The sequence below is a fragment of the Lacerta agilis genome, chromosome 12 (genome assembly GCF_009819535.1).
Source record: "Lacerta agilis isolate rLacAgi1 chromosome 12, rLacAgi1.pri, whole genome shotgun sequence".
In the NCBI taxonomy this organism is placed as follows: Eukaryota; Metazoa; Chordata; class Lepidosauria; order Squamata; family Lacertidae; genus Lacerta; species Lacerta agilis.
Genome location: NC_046323.1, coordinates 814960 through 835518, shown reverse-complemented (window position 1 = coordinate 835518; position 20559 = coordinate 814960). Strand labels below are relative to the sequence as shown.

Below are 20559 nucleotides of genomic sequence, written 5' to 3'. Positions count from 1 at the left end.
AAATTATGAAAACATTTATTCTTACATTAACCCCTCTACAATCAAGCAGATGTTTAGGGAGACAAAGTCAGCTGTGTGATCAAGAAAAGGACACCTATACTTGAGGCCCTCACTGCTCATTGTGTTGTTGATTGAAGATGGGAAAAGGGATGAAAATTGCAAACCTGTAAGTGTGATAATAGAATCAAAGTTGGAAGTGACCCCGAGGGCCATCTAGTCCAACCCGCTGCAATTCAGGAATCTTCAACTAAAGCATCCAGGACATGTGGCCTTCCAACCTCTGCTTAAAAAATTCAAATGAAGGGTGGTTACTGGTGAAAGTTTAATGGGGGCTCATGGATTTAACTTATGCCTCCAAGTTCTGCCACAGCATACTGATTCTTGTTGTAATCTTAGGTTGAATCCACCCCGGCTGTAAACTCAAGTATGTTTTTGATTCAACATTCTTCCCTTTTAGGAGGAGGGACAGTTAAAGTTTACTAGCAGTAGCTGCAAACTATAGTTACAGGCTTTACTACAGAATGCCATTACATTCAGTTTGATCTGTCATGGCGAGTACCTAACACGAGATTTTTATCACCCAAAAGCTCGAACACACTTTCATCCAGCCTTGGACCTGGATTAATGATGGAAGTAGACCACTTAAATTCAAAGTTCAAGTATCCTTTATTCAAGGTTTAAAAATGTACCATACTGCATTATTGCAAAAGTTCAATGGTACAAAACAGGGTTGCAGCTGGTGAGAAGGCAATAAAAAGTTGATTTAAAATTTGTCACTATAAATTACAGGTACAGTACTTTGCAAATTCTGCATTTGAAATTGCATCAATTCAATCTTCAAAAAAATTGCCCACAGTACTAGAAACTCCTGAAGATAAGGCAGCTGTTTTACAGAAGAGGTAGTTGGTATCAAGGAATTTCCATTTCTCTTTCAATGCCTACATACTTGAGGGCATCAGCCTGGCTGTATCTGAAACAAAGTACAAAATCATTTGTTAGATTTAGGAGTTTCTAAAGTGTCAAAACAAAAGGAAAAATAAAGATGAAAAGCAAATTGTCTGCAAATTCAGTTTACCACTCAAAACCTCTACACAAGTCAAGTCAGATTAGCAGGGCAGTTGTGGGAGATCCCAGGCTGGAGCAAGTGCTGTTGGGTGTCAGGGAGAGGAAGCATTTTCTGGATGGCATAGAAATGACTCCTGTAGTCAAATCATTTCTGACATCTGCCAGTTCTTTTGCTACCACACTTTCAGCATTTCCTTGTTGGTAAAATGATCAGCAGGTTGTATTCCCAAGACCTAAATGCTGAAACACTTGATAAATTTGGGCCGTTGAATGAGAAATGTGGTTGGCATTGAACACGCTATACATACCTATAATCAAAAAACAGTTCTTCACCAGTCTGAATGGCTCTCTTAGCAAATATGCCTATTCTGTGATCTCCATTAACCATCATAACTGTAAAACAAAAAGTAAAATTGGTGCAAGGCTTTATAAACCTCTCTCCTTTTTAAATATCTTGAGTGCTAATTAGATTCCTTGCTCATTTAGCTATACTCCCGTAAAATGTATAAACACTCACCTTTTGCATAGCAGTTGGGATTGACTGAATGATTTGCAAATCTTATTTTGTTACCCTTCCTTGTTGCATCAACCACAAAATCTAAATAAAAAGGTTGTTGTTAAAATTGCAACAGACTGAAAAGTGGATACTATGGCAATATACACTGAAATTGCTATCTGGAAGACTGTCACTACAGTTAAAATGCTATTGTCTGGCTTAACTTGTAATAACATCAAACACAGCCAGTTTATCTATGAAAATGTTTACTTGTAATCTTACATATGTGTCTAATTTTATACGAAGAGGCTTATCTTACAAGGTTTTAAAAAGTTTTTAATTTCAAACAATGGATGTTTTTTAATGAAACACTTTCTCTGCTTCAGTGGTGTAGCCTGGGTTGCCAGGGCCCAGGGGTGGGAGGGAAACGGACAGAGTGCGCCTGCACATTCAACTGCCTAAGGGCATCTGCATCACCCAGGAGATTGCAGCCGCAGAGATAAGAAATGGTGTTCCATTGTCTGGAGAGGTCACTTCCTGGTTCACATGGAAAAGCTGTTTTCAACAGCAGCCACTCCTGTGCCCCCACCCCCATAGGCTACATCACTGTTCTGCTTTCCAGCCTTGTTTACCACACCACCTGAAAAGGTTTGCTATGACCATCTAGGCAAGTCTGGACTAAATGTAGCTAATTTAAATATATATGCTGTTCTGATCGCATGCCCCTCCTACTGTCTGAAATCTGAGGATGCACTTGGCTGGAAACAGTCACATGAAAACAAGCAATTTTTCATATCCCAAGAGAGGATAAATAGTGGAGGGATTAAGAGTAACACACATACCGTTATTCAGATTGAAGAGAAAGCTGCACATATATTTGTCATATACTTTCCCTCGTCTGTCTGCTTCATCCTGAGAAATGATCTGAAAGGAAGATTTATTTGACATTATTTTGGTAACATGCACAAACAGAACTGTCGCTCATCCCCCAAATTACCAGCTATCTTTACACGATTGCTGATTTGGTAGTTGAGTAGAGAAACTGCCTTTTGGACTCAAAGCCGGATCAAACCCGTGTGCCTTCTAGGCAGGAGCATTCAGATATAGTGGTACCTTGGTTCCCAAATAGCTTAGCTCCCAAAAGGCGCAAACCCGGAAGCAAGTGTTCTGGTTTGCAAACGTTTTTTGGAACCCGAACTTCCATTTCAGCTGTCGGCATTGTTTCCAGCGCCAAACAGAAGCCACGCCTTGGTTTATGAACGTTTTGAAAGTCGAATGGACTTCCAGAATGGGTTGAGTTCGTGAACCAAGGTAACACTATATTTAGATATTTCCAGCAGTTGCATGCCAAAACTGACTTTTTATAAGATTATAGGAAAAGAGTATCATAATACTCAGTTTAAACCTTGGCGTGCAGTACTTCATGCTGATGTGTTAAAAAAATAAGGTTATACATTTTTATGGAAGATCTGTATTGCTTATTGGTACGCCCTGAAAGGCTGGGACGCGGGTGGCGCTATGGTCTAGGGCTTGCCGATCAGAAGGTCGGCGGTTCAAATCCCTGCGATGGGGTGAGCTCCCGCTGCTTGGTCCCAGCTCCTGCCCACCTAGCAGTTCGAAAGCACGTCAAAGTGCAAGTAGATAAATAGGTACCACTCTGGCGGGAAGGTAAATGGCGCTTCTGTGTGCTGCTCTGGTCTGCCAGAAGCGGCTTAGTCCTGCTGGCCACATGACCTGGAAGCTGTATGCCAGCTACCTTGGCCAATAAAGCGAGATGAGCGCCGCAACTCCAGAGTCGTCCGCGACTGGACCTAACAGTCAGGTGTCCCTTTACCTTTACACCCTGAAAGGCATCTTACCATGTAAATAGGAAGGTGGGATTTTTTTTTTAATAGTAATTTATCATCCTCCACCACCACATTCCGTCAGCATTTGCAAGTCTGCTACTGCTTTAGGCTATCAGCACCAGCAGCATAAAAATAAACTTACTCTCTTTTTCACATCTGTCCCTGCTGTCTCTCAAAGTCATGATTTATTTGAAAAGGCTGGAGAACTGCAGCTTGACTTACAGCAGAATTACAGTGGTACCTTGGGTTAAGGTAACGTAATTTCGAATTACAAATGCGGCAAACCTGGAAGTGTATACTTCCGGGTTTTGCCGTGCGCGCATGTGCAGAAGCGGTGCCTCCGGATATGAACTTTTGGGGGTAAATATGGACCCCCGGGACAAATTAAGTTCGTATCTGGAGGGTCCACTGTATTAACTAAGAGACATGCAATACAGAGGACTTTCCTGAAGACTGAATTATGAAGTAGTATACAAAAAGGCTAACTTTATTCAAATTTTGTTTCTTACCTCACCACAATATTCAGAGATGAATTCGTTTTTCTGCACTGGATCCTTAATGAAAATGCCCCAGCCTGCCACATCAGAAGGTGCTAGCAGCAAATGCTAGCAGAATGAAAAAGGAAGCCCCTTAAACATGCAGAAAAGATGTAACTCTATCCAAATACCTATGCGGCTGTTACAGAAAAGGAAACCAGCTTTGCTTAGACAAATGTCCCTGTCAGCAGTCTACTCAGGTGAATAGTGTCACACTCTGGCTGAGACTCACAGAAGGGCTGCCATGTTCCATAGGAGCACCTCCTCCCCCAAGCTTCCTTGCTAGAATGAGTCCTGCTCTGCAAGCCACGCCGCCAGGTGTGCACACAGCGACTGTCTCAGGTGGTAGAGGACGACCCCAAGAGCTAATCCCTGCAGAGCAGGCTCCCATGCAAGGCAGGCCGCAGACCATTCTTCTAGCACTGTATAGCATTTATTTTATAAAACTAGTTCACATCTGCTGCTGTGTGTGTTCACAGCTTCACTGTCATTAATTTCATTTTCCCACCAAAATCAGTATCTGGAGATTAATAATATGTGAATTATATTGCCATAACCTCTAATCCTGGTTTTATTTAAATACATAAAATTATTATTTAAAAAGTGTGTGGCCACTTTTCAGACATTAAATAATGAACGGGGCTAATGGGAGCAGCAATTCAACAGCAGACGCAAAGCCAGTTCTTGAATGCTCCCCTCCCCCCAGTTTCCTGCCTGCTACAAGAATGGCCCTTGTAACAATAAGACAAACCACAGCTTAGTGTGAACAAACACATTTGTGGGTTCCTGGAGCAAAGATTGCAGCAGCAGCCCACTCACAGGCCATTCTACCTGGTGCTAAACTATGGCTTGTCTTAGCATTACACCTGAACCCAAGCTTGCGATCTGTCTTCCCCCAGAAACCTCAAGTTGTAACAACAAACCTTGCTTACTGCTCATGGTATGTCTAGAGCAAGACAAACCATGAGCCCAAGTTCAAATAACACTAAACCATATCTTAGCAGCCAGGGAGCAGGTCTGGGAGAGGAGTGCTGCTGTCGTGATCACTGGATAAGGAACCCGCATCGTTGCCTCTGTGTGCAACATCATGGTTTGGCTTAGAATTACATGCAAACTAAACAACGTAAAGCTATCATGAACAAATTCTTCAAAGGTGGCCTAGGATTAAATTTGGATGGGGGGGCGGGTAGTTAACCCATATTTGGTGGTATTATGGACCAATGCTTATTAGAGTGCACGGAAGCAGTTCACACATGCATGAATCTACAATGACATGTAGTGGTGTCTGTACAAATCACCACTTGCTGTTGTCAACATTAAGCAGTTAAAAAGAAAGATTGGTTTACTTGGAGTGTAGATTTGTGAAATGGGGACGCAGGGGACAGTGGATTGGGTATCTCCTCTCACATGACCTCAGGCAGGAGCAAAGACTTGTGGAAGGCAGGCACTTCCTCAGTTTTTCAGATTCACCAAGCAGCAATGTTCACCGAAGCACCTGAAAGAAGAATAGCAGCCTGCCTCCCTTCCCAGCTCATAAATCAATAAATAGAGCAGCAACAGTACCCTTCCTCTAGGAAAAAAGCCAGTGTGACTGCAGACCATGATAGGGAGGGTTCCATTGTCTCCAGCGCCCCCATTTCACAAATCTACACTTCAGGTAAGCCAATCGTTCTATTTATTTCATGGGACGCAGTGGATTGGGACATAGCACAGCACTTCCCAATAACTGGGTGGGTCCACACTGCTGATTACCAAACTTGGTATACACTGTACGGCCAAAAGCTGCCTGAGCTGAAGACATTTAGTTTAATTTACAGTGCCTAGTGAAAGTGGAAGGAGGCGTCCAAGTGGCTGCCCTACAAATCTCTATTAAAGTGGCATCAGCCATAAAGGCAGCAGAAGCCGAGGCTGACCCAGAGGAATGAGCAAAATATGAGATGGGTGGGGCAATTTCATAGTATCATAAGCTAAGGAAATGCACACCCCAATCCCTCTAGCTAAGGAAACTGAAGTGACCTTTGCTCCTCCTAAGCAAAGGACACAGTAGAGAGCTTTACTTTGGAGGTGGAATCAGCATGCCAGTTCTTAAGCCAAAGCGTGCAGCGTGCCATTTGAGAGGCCACAGCTCTAGTTGCAAACTGTGTGTCCATAGTTGTGTCTGCCATAAAGGCTTGTGCTTGTAAAAGTTTAGAAATGGTTTGGCATTGACAAATGGCATCTGGGGGAAGGGAGTGCAAAAGGTCCTTGAGCCACACAATGCAAGCGTGCGCAGAGCCAGATGCTGCGCAAGGGATTTTTCGAAGTGTAAACTCCAACTTCCTATCAGTTACGTCCTTCAATTGGGCGTCTCTTTCTTTAGGAACAAGATTCCAAGAAGACAAAAGTAAAACAGGACTGTCTACTTTATATATGACATGAAGTCAGGATCCAGGTGATATAGTTTACCTGCTAGAGATAAATTTGTTTTGGACTGCATAGGGGAATCCAACTCTGATTTGACTACTGTTTTTAGCACCGAAGGAACTAGCATATAGTTAGATTTTGTGCGGTTATCAATGAGCAAAGTAACTTGACTCTCAGAGGCAGGATTGGGAGTTGTGGTAGGTTTGGGGGCCATTTCCAGTGCATGCATCATTTTGCGTTTTAAAACAGGAGCATTAGCTTCTAGTGGAAATAAGATTCCTCTTGGACAGAGCTATCACTCCACTGTGCCTCAATTTCTGACTCTAGAAAAGATATTTGGGAAGAAAGTGCTACATCCTCAGCATCAGATAAATCCTCCTCCATAGAAGTAAATGGATTGGGCGAAGAGGGCCGCCCCCTTGATTTAGCCACACGCTGAGAGGAGGTCACCTTTTTAACCACAGAGGTAGATTTTTTAGGTTGTATGTTAAGCTGTAAATCCTCTGATAAGGAAGCAATAAGTGCCTGTTTCAACTGTTCAATTAGAGTGGCTGGAAAGGGTAGCTGAGGAGGCTGGCCTGGTCTGAGAGTCTGATATTAAAGACCCTATTGCACCCTGGGTTTCTTGGTCATCTGTGAATCCTAGCATTTCTGGTTCAGAATCAGATATATCTTCTATAACGTTCCTTCCAGTAACATAGGGTGGAAGAGCACAATCAATAGCAACACACACAGACTGATTCCTATGAACTGGAGTCTGTGGAGGCTCATTAGCTTGCAATAAAACTGCAGTCACAGTATTTTTTTTCTTGGGGAAGCAGAAGTAGTAGAAGCTTCATTGCGTCTATTTCCCTTAGAGGGCAGGACGTGTTTAGCCTTTTTGGGAAGAGGTTCAAGGGCTCCTTGTATACTTAAGCTCCATAATAAATCAATAAATGGAAATAAATGCAGTTGTTCTGAACGCAGCCACACAGGGCCAACTGAGTAGCGCTCACTTCCAATGCCACAAAAGTGGACTATGGGAAAAGGCACAAATATATGTCTCTCCAATGCCGTCACAAGTGGACTAGGAGGAAATAGACTGCAAGTCACAGAATAATAAGCATAAATAATAATAATAATGATGAATGAATCACTCCTTAACTAGGAGGTTCAGAAGCAGTCCAGCAGTGCCTGCTCACTCGGTCACCACAACTGCGAACCAGGAGGAGAATATACTGCTGAGGAACAATAACCCCAACTCCTTCTACATGGACCAGGAGTGCAGTCAACATGAAGCCTTAAATGATACAGAAAATAATGGCTAAAGGCTGTAGAAATCACCAAAGAAATGAGGTGGTGATATGGAGCCAGTGGCCACTGAAAGTGAGCTGCGATTGCAAAAAACCTCAGGATTCCCCCTCGCCTATCTTTAAATCTGATCTGTAAAATGGCACATGGCAAAACGGAGCCAGTGTGTGAAAAATGAGCATATTCAGTGACCTTGTAGGAGAGCAATATATAGGGACGCTCTGCAAGAAAGTAATCTAAATAAACTAAAAACGAGAAGAACTAAGGTTGCTAAAGGGAAAAAAAAACATTTTTTTGGAAGATACATATTCAAAAAAATATTTTGTGCGTTTGTGCGTGTGTATGCATGCAAGACTCAAAGACGGGTTAAGCTGCTAAAACTAAGGAAGATTAGATAAAATAAAGCAACAATAAAATGAGATCCAAATTGAAAAACTTATTTGAAGAAGCAGGAGAGCCAGGTGAAACAGACTGCTGAGTCAGGCAGGAGAAAAAACTGAGGAAGTGCCATCTTCCCACAAGTCTTTGCTCCTGCCTGAGGTCATGTGAGAGAAAATACCCAATCCACTGTTTCCAGCGTCCCATGAAATAAATTACAAGTGTTAATCACCCTTGGGGTCAAAAATTAGAAACAGCCAATGTGAAAGTTCTAAAGTAATCTACATGGTGCTATACAATTTGGTTTATAAGTAGAAACCATATTCCAAACTGTTGGCCAAGAAAGCACTTGAGCCCCCTTGCTTTTATACGTGGCAGGCATTTTCCTGAGCTGCTGGGGATTAGCATAAAAAGCGGAAGCACCTTTTTGGATCCTCGCTGAATGCTGCAGTTCTTGCAAGACACATTTTTGCTGTCCCAGTGATCTGCTGCTCCGCATGTCAAGCAAAGGTCTGGATCGCACTCACGTACAGCCAAGTAGCAAGGACACTGCTTCGTGTTGCATTGAGCTTTGCAGCGGCATCCGGGAAACCTGTTTTGGCCTTTAAGAAGAACAAAGCAGGAAGAATGAGCAGCTCAGCCAACAATGTGATTTGCAAGGAACAGACCTGCCCTGTACCTGAATTTTGTTCATCTGAAAAGTTACAAATGTCGTTTAAGCTTCAATTTGACATGCTTAGCACATTACAATAAATTTATTTTCACACCAGTAAATTTATTTCATGCAACATGATTCCTGATAAATCTTTGAAGTGGCAGGCTGTCTTTTCAAATATCAGGCCTCTGCCACCCAGATGCTGGGGGGGGGCAATCATCTACAGGCAACTCCCCATTTGCGTGGGGGTTGTGTTCTGAGGCACCGTGTGTGTCAGCCCGCCCCCTTCCAGATCCGAAAACAGTGCACATGTTGATGGTTGTGCGTGCCTTGAACACATGCAAATGGGGAGTTGCCTGTACGTAGCTGGAGCTGTCTTCATTTCTCATATAGCAACAATAACTTTCTTTAATGTGCCCAAAAAAGAGATGTAGACAAAAATAAAATTTGAAAGTAAGTAATAACAAAACGGCTCACTCAGAACTTCCTGGGACAGAGCCCTTTAAACTTTTCACCATCTGCAAACCCCTAACATATGTTTTGAGGAACACTGCATCTAGTTTGGTCCGAACACTTCCCTCCCTACAAGACATGAAACTTTCCAGAACTTTTAAATTCCAGCAACTCATTGAAGCATTGACTCTCATACAATATACCCATTTCTAAAATGACTTACATTCTGAACTGCACTGACAGAACTTCTCACAGAAATTTTGAGCAATTACACAGGGACACGAGCTGTCACAAGGCTGACGTGGGTGATCACATGGCTGGTAGTTGTAAACATGATTGGATGACCCATCTGAATAAAAAAATAACATTAAGACAAATTTAAGAAAATGGCATTTGATAGAAAAGATCCTCTGAAAACCATAGCTATAATACTTAAACAGTTTCAAGTTGGAACAGATGAACATACTCTAAAATGAACTTGGGACTTTAACCAAGTTTATTTGTCTTGGCCTCATTACTTTACAATGTATTAAGGTTACACCATTATGAATGTATTACAGACAAAGCATTTCCATGCTTGTAAATTAACATAATGACTGCAAACATGTCCATTTTACAGCGTACATGCAGCATAACAGATAGATATGCAAATCTAGATGACAAAGCCGCAATTTTATTTTTAGAATCAAAAACCTACAGATAGAACACATGCACATATAGAGAAGTCACAATTAACAAGACAGCATCTTACACATTTTTTCATCTTTCTCAAACTATCTTTAAAACCTACCTCTTCTTTGCAATTCAGCACCCCGCCTGTAATACAGACATATAAATCTTCCCGCTCACCAGGACTCACGTTCCTATGCACACATTCCTTCCTAGGGGGGATAGTTTCCTTCCCTGAAATCAACTGGGAAACACTGAGAGACAGGAAACTGCTATGTGTGAAAGGGAGAATGCTTGTTTACAAGGATTCCCCGGAAGAGGGATTTGTAAGCTCTGGTTCCCCAGGTTGTTCAGTATTATTATTATTTTTTAAAAGAAACAGCACCTGAGAATTTCTGGACATAAAGTAGAATGTAAAGGTGCTTACCCTTTTTCAGCTGTATCTTTCTGCAATGAGCAGCCCACAACCTGTAAAAACACAAACGGACCATGAGGTTGGCAGGCTGTACTGAGCTGGAAAATGCAGCTGTCCAGCTGAATCTCAGAAAGTGTCTTGTACAAGTAAAACAACAAGCTAAACAAAAAGAAAAATTATCATTTTCTACATGTGGGTAATAAAATATCCTGTAAATATAAATTTTATTAAAATGTTATCAGAAATCTAAATTTGCTCTGAAGTAGGGCTGAATATATATTTTCACTAGTCAAACGATTCTACAGCTTTTAATCATACCACAGTTAAGTTAGAGGCTAAGATTTCAAAGTTCAACCATGAAAAGGCTTTTGACCCTTTGTATTTCTATTTAAATACCTAGTTTATTTTTGCTAGCCTAAATAAAGTCAAGATAACAAGAGATTTCAATATGTTCCGTTTTTTAAAGAAATCTATCTGAATACTGTATTATGTATTTTTCCTAGTAAATAAAAAAACTTCAATAAACAAACACTGTTACCTAAGAACCATCAGTGAATATTTCAAATGAACAGGGACACCTTTTGGGGGTGCAGAATTCTGTCACCTTTCTATTCAATACAGGGCTAGATCACACAGTACTTTCTCTATGCAAACAGTCTCTCATTGGCTACACAAATATACTAAGACAACAATAAATGTTTGAATAGAACGATCACTGAAAATGGAAGCAGTAAGTCCTATGATTCTGTATCCTGTGTGTGTAATAATTCATGTTCACTTCAGTGCATTTCTTAATATTCTTACAATTTGAACCATAGTCATTTCAAGCATAATCCAATTCAGTTAGGGGTGATTGTCCACCGATTTCAGTGGGCTTAAACACATATAAGTGTACATTTCACTTTGGATAGTTGCTCAGTACAGTGGTACCTCTACTTATGTTCACCTCTGGTTACATATCGTTCGGGATATGTGCGCGTCAAACCTGGAAGTATTTTACTGGGTTTTGCTGTGCATGTGTGCGCAGAAGCGCTAGACTGCACCACGCGCATACACAGAAGCAGCATCTCCGGATACACACACCTCAGGATCCGACCGGAGCTCTGGAATGAATCCCATGCACAACTGGAGGTACCACTGTATATGAGTCTTACTCTTTGAAAGTCAATGCTATCATAAATCATTGTTAACTCTACAGCTGGGAAATTGAGGCAAAAACCTAAGTTTATCAACACAGACATGGAACTTTATGGATGGATTGCCTGGGGTACATGGCATCTTATATATGATATTTCCTAAACTATGAAGCCAGATTTAACTTATTTACATCACACTTGGCACTTTTCTTGGTTGGACAATGAATTAAGTACTGAAATGGAAAGATAAATATCAAACTGCTTTCTGGTACATTGCTGAGTCTTGCACTCTTTTCTACTCATTGTTATAAAGAAAAGAAGTCATATCAACACAGTATCTACTGGACCAATAGTGTCTCTAAAGTTCTCTCCACCCACGCAAGCCTGTCTCTGATTTGGCTTACACACAAAATCAGACAGGATATCTGAAGTGGAGGCGCGAGAGGCCTGTCCTATTGAGGGTGGCCTATTAGGGTGGAAGTCTTATAGCACAACCAGTGATTGGGATTCGTTGTCTCCTAAGTAAGTGTGAGGGGCTTAATGGGTAGGGGATCTCCTGGAAAGAAAGGGTGAATTGGATGTTGCTGGAGTGGGTGGCATAGCTGTGTGTGCTGGTTGAGTTAGCATTTTGGTTACCATCCCTGATGCCCAGCAGTCATATATTAGTTTTACATCACTGCCTGTTTTATACCTTACTACAAATTATAGGTTTTTATTGCGCTTTGCATTTTAAGAATATTTCTGGTGCCCTCTGATGCTAGTGGCGTAGGCACTTGCTTCTTATTTACTAAGAGGATCTATCAGAACTATTACAGCTGTGGTGTGGCATTGGGGAGCCTCGGCTGAATGTTTCATCTAATATCAGTTTCCTGACCCAGTCAGGTCCTTGTCCTGCCCCTCCATAATGTGTCTGGGTGGCTACAAGCTTGCTCAGAGAGACTGCAGCATCCACACCAAGGATACCTTCAGTGGGCTATTTCAGGACTCCATGGCTGCCAGAGAGCTATTTCCGTAAATCATGGTTCCAACATGTAGCACAGGCAGTGCCTTTGATCTGGTGTTTGCCACCGGACGGGGGGAGGGGTGCTCTGGAATGAGGCAGGTTGTGATGACCTCACTATCATAGTCAGACCACTTCCTGGTCAGATTCAAATTGATATTGGCAGTGATTGCCTAAACATCAAAATCAGAGTACTAATTTGAATCTCTGCTTCTCCAAAGTGGATGATAGGGAATGTTAATGAGAAAGATAGTGACTGAGTCATTCAGAGAGCTGAGAAAAAGCTGGTGGCTTACTCTCTTATTACTCTGAGGTAAAGAGAAAACATTATTAGTACAAGACCACAAACACAAGGTTTCCAGAACAAAAATTCCACCAGGATTTGCTTGCAATGCCTGAACAAACACTGCATTGGTCATTTTATGGGCAGGTTTGTGGCCGATCTACTAAAAGCACTTTTGTGATCAGGCCATAAAACATGCAAATATGATTTAAAATGTGTTTTCTACATTGGAAAGTTAATATTTGTTTAGTCCCCCACCTGTTTGATTGTGGCATTACTTTTCAGTGCTGCTCTTTCCCCTTAAAAAGCCTTAGCCCTCAGTTTGCCAGGAAGCCGGCAGTCCATTGGTTTACCTGTGTTTCCTCTTCTTCTTTCTTGGAGGAGTATCAACATCTTCAGCTGGTGCAGGAGCAATAATACTAGATTCCTTTACTCTAAATTCATAAACCTGTAAAGACAAACATACTGGGGCCTAGATCCTCAATGACAGAAGTCAGCCAATTCCCATTAGCATATACGTGTTAGCATAGTAGGTACCTTGGCTGAGACTGCATATTTACATAGGCAACATATTAACATAATGAATTAATCAATCCTGTTAATTAATCCTGTTGTTAAAAGTTATTTCTCTACTTTTGGGAGGTACCCGGGGTAACCTTGATCACCGCACTGTGCTACATCTGGCATGACTGGATGTAAACATGTGTAAACCAGAAGGGACTTGGTGTGGCTGAAGGAACTGAATGAATTCACTAACTCAGCCTCTGCCTCTACAGAAGGTGACAGATGGGAGAGAGGCAAGCAGAGCAGCAGTGAGCAGCGGTCTCAGGAGGAAACTCACCACAACCCCAGAGGCAGCAAAGAAAGAGGCAGACCTACTGAGTGGAGCAACTACACAAGCCCCAGGGAGCAGAAGTGGGCAGGGAGGGAACAGCGGCTTTACAGCCTGGAAGGTGTTTAATGATGCACAACTAGGTTTTTATTAAAACAGTGTGTCATTTGCTACAAAAAAGGCAAAGTATCAAGGCACTACTCAGTTGGAAAACATTCTCTTTTAGTTACCATTCTACTCTTACCTGCCTACAAGTTTTGGTCCCAATTAACCTCGCAATTGCACAGAAATTGTCATAGTAGGTGCCAATGAGAACTCTAAACATGGAAGCTTCGGCTCCGCTCCACTCCACATTCTCAGGAGGCTCAATATTTGGCTTCATCTTGATTGGCGTTTGACACCTGGAATTTGCTTCTGCAATATCAAAAACAAAACACTGAAGCAGTTCTTAAAAGACTCCCAAAATAACACCCACGTACAAAAAACAGAGACCATATATGGCAGGGGTTGGCAAACTTACCCACCTCAGGCTGGTTCCTCTGGTGCCAATTGCGTGGTAGGCCGGAGGGCGGGAGAGCGCGCGCTCATATGAGCGCGCACTTCCAGGTCGGCATGTCACCGGAAGTAGTGGGCCTCCGCAGACCCGGAAGTGCGCCAGAAATGACGCTTGCGCACAAGCTATTTCTGGCGCCGCACCGATCCAGAGATGGGCAGCCACGCCACGCCGGTAAGAACGGGTGTCGTCGCGGGCCGGATAATTGGCTCGCTCGGGCCGTATCCAGCCCGCAGTCCTTAGTTTGGGGACCCCTGATATATGGAATAGGCTGCTGCTTCATATATAAAAGCACAAGATTTGACTTGACTTTGGCCCCAGCTGGGATCCTAAAAGGTAGCCTAGCTCAGGGTTCCCAAAACATCTGTCAGCTGAGGGACACAGTATTTGCAGCACACCCAGAGCAGCGACACAGCAATTTCCCGGGGGGGGGGGGAGAATCCTCATATTGTTCAATTTCTCACGGTACCCTAGAGATTCTCTCAAGTCACACTTGCATGCCTCAATACACAGTTGGGGAATGACTAATCTAGCTTTTTCGACAGTCCCTGCAGGAGATCTGCATGGACTGATTGCCACACTTGACCTCTTGGTTTTAAACCTCAGCACCCCAGGAAGAGTTCCCTGTTCACTCAGGGCCCTGTACACAAGGAGACCATATCCTTTGGAGCACTGAAACCTGAAACACAAACTTGAACTGTCTGGAGTTCAACTCAGCCCTTTGAACTCTCATTATCTAATGAATCTATAGCAAGATAATGCAAGGAATTAAAGTGCTGCAAATCAATTTTAAAGTTTCAGAAGCAGATACAGTGGTACCTCGGGTTAAGAACTTAATTCGTTCTGGAGGTCCGTTCTTATCCTGAAACTGTTCTTAACCTGAAGCACCACTTTAGCTAATGGGGCCTCCCGCTGCCGCTGCACCACCAGAGCACGATTTCTGTTCTTATCCTGAAGCAAAGTTCTTAACCTGAAGTGTTATTTCTGGGTTAGTGGAGTCTGTAACCTGAAGCGTATGTTGTGGGATGATGTCAGTCAAGTCCAACATTCTAAGGGAGGACCAACTGCCACTTTGTGTCAGTTAGCTTTGGTCTGTTGGTCGGTTAGGCTGCTGCTGCTTAAAGATGTATTAAGAGACTTATGGGACGCGGGTGGCGCTGTGGGTTAAACCACAGAGCCTAGGGCTTGCTGATCAGAAGGTCGGCGGCTCGAATCCCCGTGATGGGGTGAGCTCCGGTTGCTCGCTCCCTACTCCTGCCCACCTAGCGGTTCGAAAACACATCAAAGCGCAAGTAGATAAATAGGTACCGCTCCGGCGGGAAGGTAAATGGCGTTTCCATGCGTTGCTCTGGTTCGCCAGAAGTGGCTTTGTCATGCTGGCCACATGACTCGGAAGCTGTACGCTGGCTCCCTCGGCCATTAACGCAGGATGAGCGCCGCAACCCCAGAGTCATCTGCGACTGGACCTAATGGTCAGGGGTCCCTTTACCTTTACGAGACTCACTTAATATATTTGTATAGTTTGTATCTTTTGTTTTGTAACCTAAATATGTACATGAATGAATCTGTCAGTAAATTACTTTACTTTGGTTATTAATCAGATTCACGTGTATCTTTATTTTAAGAGGGATAAAGGGATTGACAATCAAGAAAAGGACGAAATACTCCAACGAGTCAGCAAGCCGTTTGCTGCTGTGCACGTTTAAATAAGGAACATTTAACTCTCCAACTACAGTGGTGCCCCGCTAGACGAAAATAATTCGTTCTGCGAAAATTTTCGTCTAGCGGGTTTTTCGTCTTGCGGAGCGGCAATGACAGCCGCGCTCCGCAAAACGAAAAAAAAAAAAGACGAAAATTTTTCGTCTTGCGAGGCAGCCCCATAGACTTCGGGGCTGCCTTCGTCTAGCGAGTTTTTCGTCTTGCGAGGCATTCGTCTAGCGGGGTACCACTGTATATTATATAAACATTCCCATATTGGGTTATAGTTTGCCCAGAATTGCGTAATATTTTATTTAGTTCTTGGTTGTCTAGTGGGGATTAAGTAACCCCTCCTTTCCCTCAGAGGTTACAGTAATTTAAAGCAGTGGGGATTATATCTTTAAAATGGCTAGTGGAGATTTTGAAAGTGATCTAGGATGAGGCTTGCCTGTTCTAAATGAACGTAATTTTGGGCACTGGAAGCAATGCTTAATAGCACAATGCGAAAGGTGTCCTTGATGCTATAAAAAGCCCCCGACCCACAAGCACAGATGAGGGTGATTTACCCAAGATAAGAGTTTGGGAAGAAAAGAATAGTAAAGCTAGATTTATTATTTTGAATGGACTTCGTGATGAAAATCTCTCAATGATAAATTCTCAAGAAACTGCATCTCAAATATTAACAGATATTGAGCGCATGTTTGGAGACACGATGAAAAGCTCTTGCAGAATGTTAATTCGTGAGGTAGCTAAACTGAGAATGAATTCTAAAGATGAATTCACAAAGCATATAAGCCAGTTTACAGAAATTATTCAAAAGATTAAGCTTACCTCAAAACCATCTGATGAGGAAATGAGGACATCATTTCTGTTATCGTCTCTGGGACCAAGATTCGATGCATTTGTGAGTATAATGGACCACAAAGAAGGTTTAACTTTAAAGAGATCTGACTGCTTATTTAAGACAGGAATGAAGAGGGAGAACTGAGTCTCCAGAAAGAAATATTAAGAGTAAAGACAGCAATTATGCGTCTAGACAACTTGCAAGGCCCAAAGACACACAGAAAAGTGTAGTTTGCTTTAATTGCAAGAAGCAAGGCCATATTACTAAAAACTGTAGATTACTTAAAGTGACAAAGATTAATGGTGTATATGAAGCAGATATTTCAGAGAGTGAATCCGCAAAGGTGGCACATTCAAACCAGAAAGATGAGGCTGATCTGCATTTATGGCACAGAAGACTTGGACATAGAGACATCAACGTCATTCTAGAGCTACAGAAAGATAAACTTGCAAAAGGATTGCAGGTAACAGCAAGTGATACAATTACAACAAAATGTGTCAGTTGTATTACTGAGAAAGCTGTAAAACCATCATTTCCACACTGCTCAGAGCAGAGAAGCACTAAAGTACTTGATGTAGTCTATAGTGACTTATGTGGACCAATGAATATTCCGTCACTGGGTGGAAACGATATATATTAATTTTTCTTGATGATTTCTCCAGATATTGTGTAGTGTATTTCATCAAAGAAGAGTGACACACTGGAAATGTTCCAGAAATATATAGCAATGCTCAAAAACAATTTTTAAAAAGCTCCAGCTATGTTAGTGAGACAATAGAGGTGAATACTGCTCACATGATATGCAGAATTTACTGGATAAAGAGGGAATTAAGCATGTAACCACTATTCCCTACACAGTACAACAGAATTCTATAGCTGAGAGAAAATTTAGATCTATTATGGAAATGATCAGATGTATGTTAAAGGATGTGTCTTTGCCACACAAGCTATGGGCAGATGCAGTGCATATAGCAATATATTTACGGAACAGATTGCCAACAAAGGGAGCAAAGCGCACTTTTCGAGCTTTGGCATGGGAGAATTCCCAATCTGTCGCATATACGTGTTATTTGGTAACTTGTGTTATTACCACATTCCTAAAGAATACAGACACAAGCTTGATTCAAGAGCGCAAGCAGGTATTCTGGTAGGCTATGCTTCTGGAGGTAAAGGATACAGAATTATGGACTTAAAAACTGGAAAAATAAATGCATACTATGCAGTGTATTTTGACGAACACAGCAAAGCTGATACTAAAAATACTATTCTATCTGAAGACACAGAAAAGATTAAAGATCTTGTGTATTTTCCTTCAATACCCTGGCAAAATCCTGATCTGTCTTACAGTGAACAAGAGGCAGAGGGCCAGATTTCTGCTAGCATCAGAGACGAAGAGGACTTGGATGGAGACATGCCAGCATTAGAGGAGGAAGAGGAAGATAATGCGATCACAGTATCAGAGGTCAGATGCTCATCCAGAACTAACAAAGGTGTTCCACTAACAAGATTGTCCTACTTTGCAGGATCAGCGTTTCTACACGAACCTTCCACATGGAAGAGATAAAGAAATGCCACCTGCACAAGCTAGTCTCTGGAAGAAAGCTGCACAGGAGGAGATAGATGCATTGCATCAGAATAAAACCTGGTCTCTCACTGAACTACCTCCCGGTAAGAAGGCAATTGGCAGTAAGTAGGTGTTCAAGGTTAAGAAGGGGTCAGAAGTACAATGCTATAAAGCCAGACTTGTGGCACAAGGTATTTCACAGTAGTAATGTATGGAAGTGAGAGCTGGACCATAAAGAAGGCTGATCGCCGAAGAATTGATGCTTTCGAATTATGGAGCTGGAGGAGACTCTTGAGAGTCCCATGGACTGCAAGAAGATCAAACCTATCCATTCTTAAAGAAATCAGCCCTGAGTGCTCACTAGAAGGACAGATCCTGAAGTTGAGGCTCCAGTACTTTGGCCACCTCATGAGAAGGGAAGACTCCCTGGAAAAGACCCTGATGTTGGGAAAGATGGAGGGCACAAGGAGAAGGGGACGACAGAGGATGAGATGGTTGGACAGTGTTCTCGAAGCTACTAACATGAGTTTGGCCAAACTGTGAGAGGCAGTGAAGGATAGGCGTGCCTGGCGTGCTCTGGTCCATGCGGTCACGAAGAGTCGGACACGACTGAAAGACTGAACAACAACAACATGGTGAAGATTATGATGAAGTTTTCACACCAACTGTGAGATACAGCTTCTAAGCAAATGAATGTGAAACACATCGACATTGCAACTGCTTTTCTTCACGGGCAAATTTCAGAAGAAATCTATATGCGTCAACCTGAAGGTTTTATAAAGCCACATCAGGCACACTTAGTAAGCAAGCTTCAATAGGGTCTTTATGGTCTCAAGCAGGCTGCAAGAGCCTGGAATCAAAAATTACATAAAATGCTGCCACAACTTGGTTACAAGGAGGGTCATGCTGATAAATGTTTGTATACTAAGTTAAGTAATGGTCAATTGTCATATGTCTTAGTATTTGTAGATGATTTATTATTGCTACACCAAATGAAAAGGACTATGTACAAATTGTAAAACATCTTAGTAAAGAAGTAGGCGTTAAGGAATTGGGAGAAGTACAGTATTATCTTGGAATTCAAATTGAAAGAGAAAAAGATGGGTCATTTATTCTGAGTCAAAAGCAAAAGATTCAAGAACTTATTGAAAGCATGAAAATGCAAGATGCAAATACAGTTGCTACACCCACGGCCACTGATTTCTTAAAGAATCAGCAAAACTCAAAACTGTTACCAGACAATAATAAATATAGGTCAATTATTGGTAAACTTTTATATTTAGGCACCACATGTAGACCTGATATTGCTAATGCAGTGGGGATACTTAGTAGGAAAGTAAATGCTCCCACTGAGTATGATTGGGCAGGTGTAAAAAGAGTGGTGAAATATTTAAAGGGTACTATGTAATATAAGTTAAGATTACTATCTGTCAGTAATCCTAGTTTGATTGGGTATACTGATTCGGATTGGGCTGGTGACAATGTTGATTATAAATCTACATCTGGATATGTATTTACCGGTATGTTTGGAGGTGGACCTATTTCATGGGGAAGTTACAAGCAGAACTGTATAGCGTTATCTTCCACAGAAGCAGAATATATTGCAGCTACAGAATCATGCAGAGAGGTTGCCTGGCTGGATCAACTCATTAAAGATTTTGGGTTGGTGAGCAAATTACCTGTCAAACTGCTGGAAGATAATCAAAGTTGTATAAAGTTATCTCAGAATGAGAAGTTTTACTTGAGATCGAAACACATTGAAGCACACCATTATATACATGACACGATTCAAAGGGTCTTGTGGATCTATGTTATTGCAGCACCAAAGAGAGGACGGCAGATATCCTCACAAAACCCCTGACAAAGGAAAGTTTCCAGAGTTTACAAGGAAAACTGGGACTTTGTGTAATAGAGTAAAGTTGTTTAATTTATTAATGTTGTATTGCCTGAGAAGGGGTTTGTGGGATGATGTCAGTCAAGTCCAACATTCTAAGGGAGGAGCAACTGCCACTTTGTGTCAGTTAGCTTTGGTCTGTTGGTTGGTTAGGCTGCTGCTGTTTAAAGATGTGTTAAGAAACTCACTAATATAGTTTGTATAGTTTGTATCTTTTGTTTTGTAACCTAAATATGTACATGAATGAATCTGTCAGTAAATTACTTTACTTTGATTATTAATCAGATTCACGTGTATCTTTATTTTGAGGGGGATAAAGGGATTGACAATCAAGGAAAGGACAAAAGACTCAAACGAGTCAGCAAGCCGTTTGCCACTGTGCAGGTTTAAATAAGGAACGTTTAACTCTGCAACTATATTATATAAACGTTCCCACATATGTAACCTGAGGTACCACTGTACTTCAATACAAAAACCTAGTCAGATGGGTGGGGTACAAATAATAAAATTGTAGCTATTACTGGAAGACAAAGCATTTTAAAATATGA

At 41.9% G+C, this 20559-nt stretch overlaps 1 protein-coding gene across 8 annotated transcripts in view; it reads right to left on the bottom strand.

Annotated features, from left to right (window-relative positions):
- Positions 1 to 647: 647 nt before the first annotated feature.
- The window catches only part of EZH2 (enhancer of zeste 2 polycomb repressive complex 2 subunit), a 59379-nt gene continuing 39467 nt past the window's right edge, over positions 648 to 20559 (bottom strand). For 4 of the 8 annotated variants that reach the window (XM_033166296.1, XM_033166297.1, XM_033166298.1 and 1 more), the window contains exons 11-20: positions 13703 to 13872; positions 12980 to 13074; positions 10220 to 10260; positions 9347 to 9472; positions 8439 to 8617; positions 3918 to 4013; positions 2404 to 2485; positions 1583 to 1663; positions 1374 to 1458; positions 648 to 970 (exon numbers count right to left, since the gene is read on the bottom strand). In XM_033166296.1, the coding sequence (XP_033022187.1) occupies positions 910 to 970; positions 1374 to 1458; positions 1583 to 1663; positions 2404 to 2485; positions 3918 to 4013; positions 8439 to 8617; positions 9347 to 9472; positions 10220 to 10260; positions 12980 to 13074; positions 13703 to 13872 (1016 nt within the window). In that variant the 3' untranslated portion in view covers positions 648 to 909. The remainder of the gene's footprint in view (positions 971 to 1373; positions 1459 to 1582; positions 1664 to 2403; positions 2486 to 3917; positions 4014 to 8438; positions 8618 to 9346; positions 9473 to 10219; positions 10261 to 12979; positions 13075 to 13702; positions 13873 to 20559) is intronic. The other 4 variants (XM_033166301.1, XM_033166303.1, XM_033166302.1 and 1 more) reach the window with 2 other exon arrangements.